The sequence below is a fragment of the Papaver somniferum genome, chromosome 10, assembly GCF_003573695.1.
Source record: "Papaver somniferum cultivar HN1 chromosome 10, ASM357369v1, whole genome shotgun sequence".
Lineage (NCBI taxonomy): Eukaryota > Viridiplantae > Streptophyta > Magnoliopsida > Ranunculales > Papaveraceae > Papaver > Papaver somniferum.
In genome coordinates, this window is record NC_039367.1 from 122,769,396 (window position 1) to 122,778,235 (window position 8,840).

An 8,840-nucleotide genomic window follows, 5' to 3' on the forward strand; every position below is an offset into this window, starting at 1 on the left:
ATAATATAGACAAAAAGTATGACACGTAAGGAGAATACAAATATTAGTGAGTTATGTCATAATTTTCTCTAAATATGATTCAATAAAGTTAGAAAAGCATATTGTGTACACACATATATATACATTATATTTATATAGAAGCTTTCTAAAGCGAAGGTCAAAACAAATGTCTAGATAAGACATATTCTCTTAAATGTGAACTCTAAACTATTTCTAAATTTATTTATATATAAGCATATTTAGTTGTAGTAAAAAATAGAATAACTGAAGTTACATGTTTTAATATTTTCCATTCGTGTTACTCTTATTTCAATAAATTATTTAAGACCTCCGCTTTGTATTAGAGATGCTCTAAACAGTTAGGAATTTTAGACCAGCCACATGAAGTCGACAAACTTTTGTTTTGTCAATTTTCACCCATTACGGAGTAGGCTAATCGGCAAATTCGATGTGCAAACACGAAAAATTGCTTGTTTGCCTATCGAGGTCAGTCTTTACCAAGAAATTGAGACTAAATAAGCCACCTAATGACTTTATCATCTAATGGCCGAAATTTGATCTTCTATATATATTCTATTCCAGATTCTTTTCAACTCACACATTCTCAATACGTCTCACACATTTTTTATAATCCCTAACAAAACTATTCTAATTTTATTTAATATGGATGCGGGTTCCCAACCATGAAAAAGTATCCATAAATCTCTTGGTTTAAGATTCAAATTAAATGAAGATGAATACATTTGCAAAATCTACGTTCATTTTACACAAGCTAATATCAATGGTTCTCAAGAATAAGCCAACAACCTTTGGGAAAATAATTTCAGAATTTTCAAAAATAAACAATGAACTTCAACCATCGTTATCCAACAAGGTTGACAAGTTGTTCTGTATAATCAATAGTCAAGTGGCATTATATGTTGGTGTGATCATGCGAGCCAACCGAGCAAGAAAGAGCGGTGAAACCAAGGTTGTTGTGGTAAGAAAAACTATACATATTTGTTCAATTTTTAAAATTTATATTTTAATTTGTTGTGACTTTAAATAAATTTGTATCTATAAATTTTATGAACGAAAGCATAGAGAGGATTTCCAACGAAAATACGACAAACAATTCCATTCGATAGTTGTTATAATATCTTAACTTAATTGAACAAATATAGCTCATTAATTTATGAATTTCACGAGGATTAAAACCATGATATGATCCACAAATGATAGGGAACATCTTCGTTAAATTCCAAATGCCCGCCTAACATTCTTTCTCAAATCCAATTGTTTTCTGTTAAAATACCTCATTGAACGACCCTCTTTATCATGGGGGGGCTGATTGTACGTTGGAATTATGGTTGACCAATTCAGATAGATTCCATTATCCAAATAGTATCCATGGGTATAGTGCTTCATATTAATTGTGAATTTTACTTTGGGTAAATTCCATACTTTAGGTCTTCAAACAGAGGCGATTTGCGCTAAACATTTATGTCATTTTTGAATCGAAAAAAAAAGGGTGTCTTCCAACAATCATAAGTAACAACAACTTCTAAAATAACAGTTGGTTTTAGGTAATGACCCGTTGACATGCCCAAAAGGTAGGGAAAAATTGCCACACCCAATGCATGCAATCAAGACTACCTAGCATGTCTGGAAAGCCCGTATAATCATTTTGCAGTAGAATTTCTCTAACATTTGCTTAGGTTGGTTTTCGCAAAAATGTTGGACCAAAATGATTAATTATTGTTTCACGGGACAATGACAATTACTCACATGCAATTGTGTTTCCCATACAAATATACTCATCGGTGGAATCTGTTGGACACCCATGACCTAAAACCCTTAATCAGCGTTGCAATAACCTTTTGTTCAGGACCACGACCTCTAATATTTAGTGCATCCTACTGATAATGAAATAAAGATTCTATCTGACAAAGCTGATAATTAATCGTTATCACGAATTGCCAGGGCAAGCAGAATCGACTCTGAAGATTTAGATAGAGTACATACAGTTGGAAACAAAATAATAGTGCATCAGTTTCCGATGGTAAAATTTCTGTCCTTGAAACGTTTGGTACCTACCGTGAATGTAATTTTAGTTGTCAGTTGTCTATCCTCATCCGACTCATCATCAAGTTGTTGCAATAGCCGAATACATGTTTGTAGTTCTCATTAAACCAATTGATAATTATTTGCATATCTTCATCAGAAAAATTCATTAATTATGATTTTTTTCAGAGATAGGTAGATAATTGTGAAATTTGTGTTAAAAAGGTTGAGTTAGTTGAATGTGAAGTTGGTTGTATATATGGTATGAGAATTTAACAGTCGGCGGTAGAAACTATGCCGAACATCCCTCACTATGTCGCTCAACCATGAAACTCCAATTTCCATAGTGGACTGGCTAGGAAAATGGGCACTTTTGCGAGTGCTAATAGAAACCGGCTGCAAGACTAGCAAAATCTCTTCGTATTTTGGCCAGATTGTAATTTCTTTACAAATTTGCACGTATGTGCGCTTGGAATCGTAAGGGGTAGCTTTTCCAAACCGTTATTTTCGTTCCTAATTTCTCGGATTTTAATTTCGACGCAGTTTCAAAAACCATTACAAACGTTTCAGACTAAAAAACTATGGCTATGTGGTACACAAAAATTTCATACGCAGGACACCATGTCCTGCTTCCCGATATGACAGTCCAGTTTTGCTAGTAAGCTGATCAGACGAACAGAATCACCCCCGAATCAGAATTTTCACCTGCTTCGCAGTTCGTTACTGCTTCACCGTTCGTTAAGTAAGAGCTAATTTTCTGTTCCTAAAACATTCGGCAACAGCTGTTTCGTCTCAGCCGTTTGGAACGGATACCACGGATTTTATAAATCGCGAGTGTTTGGTCAGGGGACCAAACAACCGTGGCCGTTTGGTGAACCTTGACCTGCTTCCCGATCCAACGGCTCACTTTTGTTGATAATCTCATCGACGGCCAGGATCATTCCCGGGCCAAAATCAACGCCTACTTCTCTGTTCCTTTCCTTCTGCCTTTTAAAGTTTGAAGTGTAAGATTTACCGAGTCCCACATGAGAAATCTGAATAACGGTCCACGGGGACTCGAGTTTTGAACTCAAAATTAGGATGTAGGACATCATCTTCATCTGCAATCTCTCTACTCGTCATAGTACACCCTGATCCTTTTTCTTTCTCTCTTCAATCGCTTGATCTAATGAAGAAAAACAAAGAAACTATTCAGTAAATGAGGTTCGCTTTCTTTTCCGGTGTTTAATTAGGTTTAATTTATACATGTAGGATTTCTTTCATTTTTGTTTTGCAGAAGTTAGGGTTAGTTAACTCTTCCTCAGTTCTAACAAATTTCGATTTTTTTTTTTACTTTCCGCAGAAATTGATCTTCAAAAAAAGAAAATCCAATGCCCGGGAAAGAAGTTACACTCAAAGCAACTAGTAAACCTGTTAAATATGTTTGCAGGAGGAAACGTGAAAAATTAGGGAATGAAAATGAAATTTCTGCCTGAAGGAGAAGTAGGGAAAGAAACTGTGAACCCTATTGAAAGACCGATGCTAGAAAAACTGACACCTGTTTTATCTGCTCACAGGAGGAAAATAGAAGTATTTCTAGCAGATTCTAGTGATCCTTTTGTCCCAGTTGAACCTCCTGTAGATTGGGATACAATCTCTATTGAGGTACAGGATACTGTACCTAACACTAAGCGACTCCGTCATGATGCAAAATCTGGTAATCTGAGCACATTCCGAGTATCTCTATGTTTATGTATAATCATTTTGTTCATTTACAATGATCCAGCTGCGGAATTCGTGGGTCGCATTGGGTTTAGGAGTCTGATTATATATCTGTGTTAGTTACACAGTTAACATATATCTGGTGTCATAGGTGGGGGTTTAGGAATCAAACTATTCATAGGTTGGGGTTGCGAATCAAATTAATATGTGCTAGCTCATGTGGAATATTTCTAATATGTGCATTGTACATTTCTTACTGCTAATATTTTCAACATTGTAGAATGCACTTATTAATTTGATATCCAATTGTAATTTTTTACACTAAATAGTAAAATGATTCTGAAGTCAATTTGTTATTTATTGTTATAGATAGTGATCATGATAATGGGGGTCTCCAACAACCATTTCTTGGGAATAATCAGATGAATGAAGGTGATGATTCCTCGGTAGGCAGAGATTCTTCTGCAGGAGATATTTCTTCTGGAGAACAACAGTTATGTGAGGATTGGACAAAAATAGGGGTTCTTGATTGTAACGTGAGTTATGAAATTTTTCGCTTAGCTGTAATATAAATTTATTATGATTAAAACAGTTTTGTTTTGCTTTATTTGTTGTTTTATTATAATGGGGGTCTCCAACAACCATTTCTTCGGAATAATCAGATGAATGAAGGTGATGATTCCTTGGTAGGCAGAGATTCTTCTGCAGGAGATATTTCTTCCGGAGAACAACAGTTATGTGAGGGTTGGACAAAAATAGGGGTTCTTGATTGTAACGTGAGTTATGAAATCTTTCGTTTAGCTATAATATAAATTTGTTGGTTTTTATTATGATTAAAACAGTTGTGTTTTGCTTTACTTGTTAAAGTTATGATTGGAGATTTGTAATTATTTTCTTTGTATTTTGCTTCTAGGAAATCTCAAGTTCTTTCTTGACATAGTGGTTTCATTAATTTGAGAAAGTAGGATACTAACATGCACTATGTGCATATGCTATTCGTTTATTTGTAGTTAATTCGCAAAGTATAGATTGCGAATATAGGTGTATTAGATATAGATCAATGTCTTTTCACCGTGTTTGAAAAAAATTACTATCCCAATTGCAATCTAAGAATAACTCAAATCTAGTCTAACAATCTATTTAACTCGTTCATTGTTATTATACTATGAGATCTTTTAACAATTAGCACATGCTGTCAATTCTTCTTGTTTACTCCCTCCGTTCTTTTTTAATAGGCTGGTTTCCTAAAATAAATGTTTCAAAAAAATAGGCTGGTTTCCTAATTAAGAAAGTCAAATGTTACTTTAGTTTTCTGGGACCACTTTTCTCTTAACTTCTTTTGATGACAAGTGTCATGTGGACCATTTCACTATACTTCTTTTGCTGACAAGTGTCATGGGGACCATTTCACTTCACTTATTTTATTGACAAGTGTCATGCGGACCACTTTCAATGATTAGTTCTCTTAATTTCCTTAATTTTTCTCCAAAAACAAAACCAGCCTATTAAAAACGAACGGAGGGAGTATCTTTTACGCCTTCGACTTTGTAATTGAGTCGCTTAATCGCCAAATTTCATGTTTAGTTTTAAATATTTGTGAGTCTTGACACGATCATGTCTATTCGGTTTAATTTTAATTTTATTTAATATATGTTCTTGCTTTTAATTTTTTAAATTAGCAAGATGATAACAAGGAGAAAGGAGCAGTCGGGAGCGAACATATGGAGGCCTCTATGGTCAAAAATATGGATACACGTGGAAAAAAAGTTGATTTGACACAGTGCTTTGTGAGCGATCAGGTGTATTTTCTTTTGTGCTTATTTCTAGACATGTTTGTTATTAGCAAGCTTGGATTGGTACAAATAAAACGAGAAGCTCAGTTTTATGTATCTTTATTTAATTGATAGGTTTTTGACTCACGTGATGCCCTTATCGAGTGGTGTCAGGAGGTTGGAAGAAAAAATATGTCTGTGGTTGTGATATCCAAGTCAAGAAAACCCGTTCAAGGAAGGGTTGCAAGGTTGGAATTAGGGTGTGAAAGAGGTGGTGTGTACCGAAACCATAAGAAGAAAACAGATACACCAACACTGAAAGACCTTACAAAAAAGAGAGAATCAGGGACGAGAAAATGTGGATGTCCCTTTACACTAAAAGGAGTGTGGATGGCAGGTGATAAATGGAAGGTTAGGGTGCATTGTGGAGCACACAATCATGAGCTACCAGAGAAGCTTGTTGGCCACTCCTATGTAGCTAGGTTAAAGAAGAAGGAAAAGCAAATATTAGTTGATCTGACAAAAAGTGGTGCTCGACCTCGACAAGTGCTTAGCACACTCAAACAGAGAAGCAAAAAGAACATGTCAATGAGGGAAATTTACAATGCAAGGGCAACATTAAAACTTATGGAGATTGAAGGTAAGTCAGCAATGCAACAAATACTTGGATTGCTGTCGAAACACCATTATGCGGAATGGCATAGAAGAGATAAAGAGACAGATGTGCTGAAAGATATCTTTTGGGCCCATCCAGAATCTTTACAACTGGCCTTGGGTTCCCATTCGGTCCTCATGGTTGATTGCACTTACAAGACCAACCGATTTGGTTCACTTTTGCTTCGGATTGTTGGTGTTACTTCTACAGGAAAATCGTTCACTGTCGCATTTATTTTCATGGAGGCGGAGACAGAAGATCACTATACTTGGGCTTTGACTCGTTTAAAGAGACTATTTTCGCCAAATACATTACCATCTATATTCGTAACAGATGGAGAGATCGTGTTAGTGAATGCAATAAGCACAGTCTTTCCACAAGCAGAGTGGCTGCTTTGCTCATCGCACGTTTTAAAGAATGTTTCAAAGAATTGCAAGCAATTCTTTGAATCCGATGACGAATTTGAAATAGTTATGAAAGAGTGGACAAATTTAACACAAGTAAGGACCAAAGACGAGTACGCCGAGGCTTTTTGTGACTTTGTATTGACATGGACAAGCTACCCTGGATGCATCCAGTATTTACGTGATACTTGGCTACGACATAAAGAGCGTTTTTTTCTGGCATGGACAAAGTTCATAAAGCATTTTGGAAACACGGCAATAAATAGAGTTGGCAGTTATCATGCTAAATTGAAGAGTCAGCTAGGGTCGTCAGCAAGTACCTTCTCGACTTGTTGGACGACAATGCACCAGATGATATGCAATGAGCTAATGGACATTAAAGCCTCATTCGAGAAGAGCCTGATCTCCGTTCCACATGAATATCTGCTTCCTGCTTTTAAGGAATTGGGGGGTTATGTTTCTCACAGGGCAATGGAACTTTTACTGTGGGAGCATAATCGATCTGAAGAAGTTGGCCTTGACGTAGGAGTTTGTGGGTGTGTTCTTCCCCTCTCTTATGGGCTCCCTTGTGCCCACGAGATAGTACAGTATTGTCGTAATAGTACTGGGATACCTCTTTCTGAGATCGATCCACAGTGGAAACTACTTTCAGCGATACCAGTGCCAGAAGAGCATAGTGAGTTCGATTACCTGCCACAGCTGATATTAGTGAGGGAGAGGTGGGAAAAAGCATCCAAATCTGAGCGTGAATTGATGCAGAAGAAGTTATCGGAAATTGGGTGCTTCTAGAGTCATCTGTTGGTGTCAAATTTTGAATGAGCTGGTGAGCTCTTTCTTTCAGTGTACTCTTCCTCTCTATATTTTGTGATATAGTTTCCTTCTATGTTGTTGAGCCTTCCAGTTCATTTAAACTGTTGAGACTTCCGGTTCATTTAAAGGCCACATCTAATATTCTGAAACATGATATATAGGTAATTAAGCAGTTGATATAATTGATCCAAAATGACTTACTTTTGTCAATTCAGTTAGCAAAGGGTTTTATTCAACATTATGTTATCAGTGAATTTTGTTTTAACCCAAACTGCAGTTGAAGCCTTGAAGGGGGTTTCTAGTTTGAATTTTGATAGTTCTTAGACTACCAGTGGAACCAAACTTTTCCAGTTTAACATTATTGGAGTGTGCAATTTACAACACAGTAGTTTAGTCAAAAGTTTTAGAATGTGCAATTCTAAATTTTGCTGGTATAGCTTTATGGGGAATGCTAGTCAACAATTTGTAATATACTGTCATTGCCTTGAAGAGAAAAGCTGCCTCTTTGCTTTTGAAATTTGCTTTCTAGCATTTGTGATTTTTATTATGTATGTTTACCTAATAGACTCGGATTTTGTTCATTGTTTTATGTAGGAACTGATATGTCAGGTAGTTCAACTGCTTCAGTTGGTTTTATCAGAAGATGTTAGAGATTCTGGTGAAGGACCAGATCCTAGTAGTTTACATCTTTACAACTCAGATGAACAAAACCAAGCTAAATGAAATGATTCGGATACATGTTCGGGCAGCAAAACTGTTAGTTTATCTTATAATATTCGACTTGGTCCCTCTTTCAGAATGTCTTGCCTTGGATTAACTAACAGCACATCATTCTGTTTTTCTCTGTGCAATGTATCTATTTAAACAAATGAATGGCACCTCGGCTCTCAGTAGAAAAGTACATGTATAGATAGTGTTTGGAGAACTGGTCTGTTTTTTTGCATCCCACGAGTGATTGTTGTTGAGTTCTCCTTTCTTGTTAATTGATTGTGTATGTGAAGTCTCGACGAATTGACTAATTACAACAGTATGCACCGTGCATGCATCCTATGTGGCGTTGTGCACATTGCTTGTGTTGGATCAGATGCTGGTTCATAAGGTTTCATTTTGAATTACATGACAATTGACAAATAGATTGTTTTTTAGAAAAAGTTCAGTCGTAAACTAACTGGGACATGATGGAAACAGTCAAAGAGTGCTCAGAAATGGTGTAAACAGTTTGAAAGCCTTATTACAGAGAACGGAAATATTTGCTGCCAAACAATTTCATGTGCATTTGTGGTGGATTTTCTTCGTCAAATTAGTTCGTGGATTTCTAATCGAGAGGAGATGCAAATTGGCAAATTTTCAACTGTACAATGTTGAGGTTAAATGCTATTATTTGCTTCACTGGTCATAGTGGAAAACATAGGTGCTTCACGTTTCACTGTTTTCCGTGTTAGCTTTTGTATCGTC

The 8,840-nt window shown here is 36.1% G+C and overlaps 2 protein-coding genes across 2 annotated transcripts; both read left to right on the forward strand.

Annotated features, from left to right (window-relative positions):
- Positions 1 to 3,057: 3,057 nt before the first annotated feature.
- LOC113315224 lies at positions 3,058 to 4,519 on the forward strand. Its single transcript, XM_026563530.1, has 3 exons — positions 3,058 to 3,246; positions 3,386 to 3,739; positions 4,114 to 4,519. Exons 2-3 carry the CDS (start codon positions 3,496 to 3,498, stop codon positions 4,314 to 4,316), a joined length of 447 nt encoding a protein of 148 aa, XP_026419315.1. The 5' UTR covers positions 3,058 to 3,246; positions 3,386 to 3,495; the 3' UTR covers positions 4,317 to 4,519.
- Positions 4,520 to 5,429: 910 nt separating this feature from the next.
- Positions 5,430 to 7,510, forward strand: LOC113319742 (PKS-NRPS hybrid synthetase CHGG_01239-like). Its single transcript, XM_026567988.1, has 2 exons — positions 5,430 to 5,543; positions 5,652 to 7,510. The coding sequence occupies exons 1-2, from the start codon at positions 5,466 to 5,468 to the stop codon at positions 7,362 to 7,364; spliced, it is 1,791 nt and encodes a 596-aa protein (XP_026423773.1). The 5' UTR covers positions 5,430 to 5,465; the 3' UTR covers positions 7,365 to 7,510.
- Positions 7,511 to 8,840: the final 1,330 nt, after the last annotated feature.

What these genes read in the sequence shown, in the direction of transcription:
- LOC113315224 (XM_026563530.1), top strand. Translation starts at nt 3,496, where the DNA reads ATGAAAATGAAATTTCTGCCTGAAGGAGAAGTAGGGAAAGAAACTGTG. An exon ending in CCGTCATGATGCAAAATCTG is followed by an intron (nt 3,740 to 4,113) that starts GTAATCTGAGCA and finishes TTATTGTTATAG; the next exon opens with ATAGTGATCATGATAATGGG.
- LOC113319742 (XM_026567988.1), top strand. Translation starts at nt 5,466, where the DNA reads ATGGAGGCCTCTATGGTCAAAAATATGGATACACGTGGAAAAAAAGTT. An exon ending in AGTGCTTTGTGAGCGATCAG is followed by an intron (nt 5,544 to 5,651) that starts GTGTATTTTCTT and finishes TTTAATTGATAG; the next exon opens with GTTTTTGACTCACGTGATGC.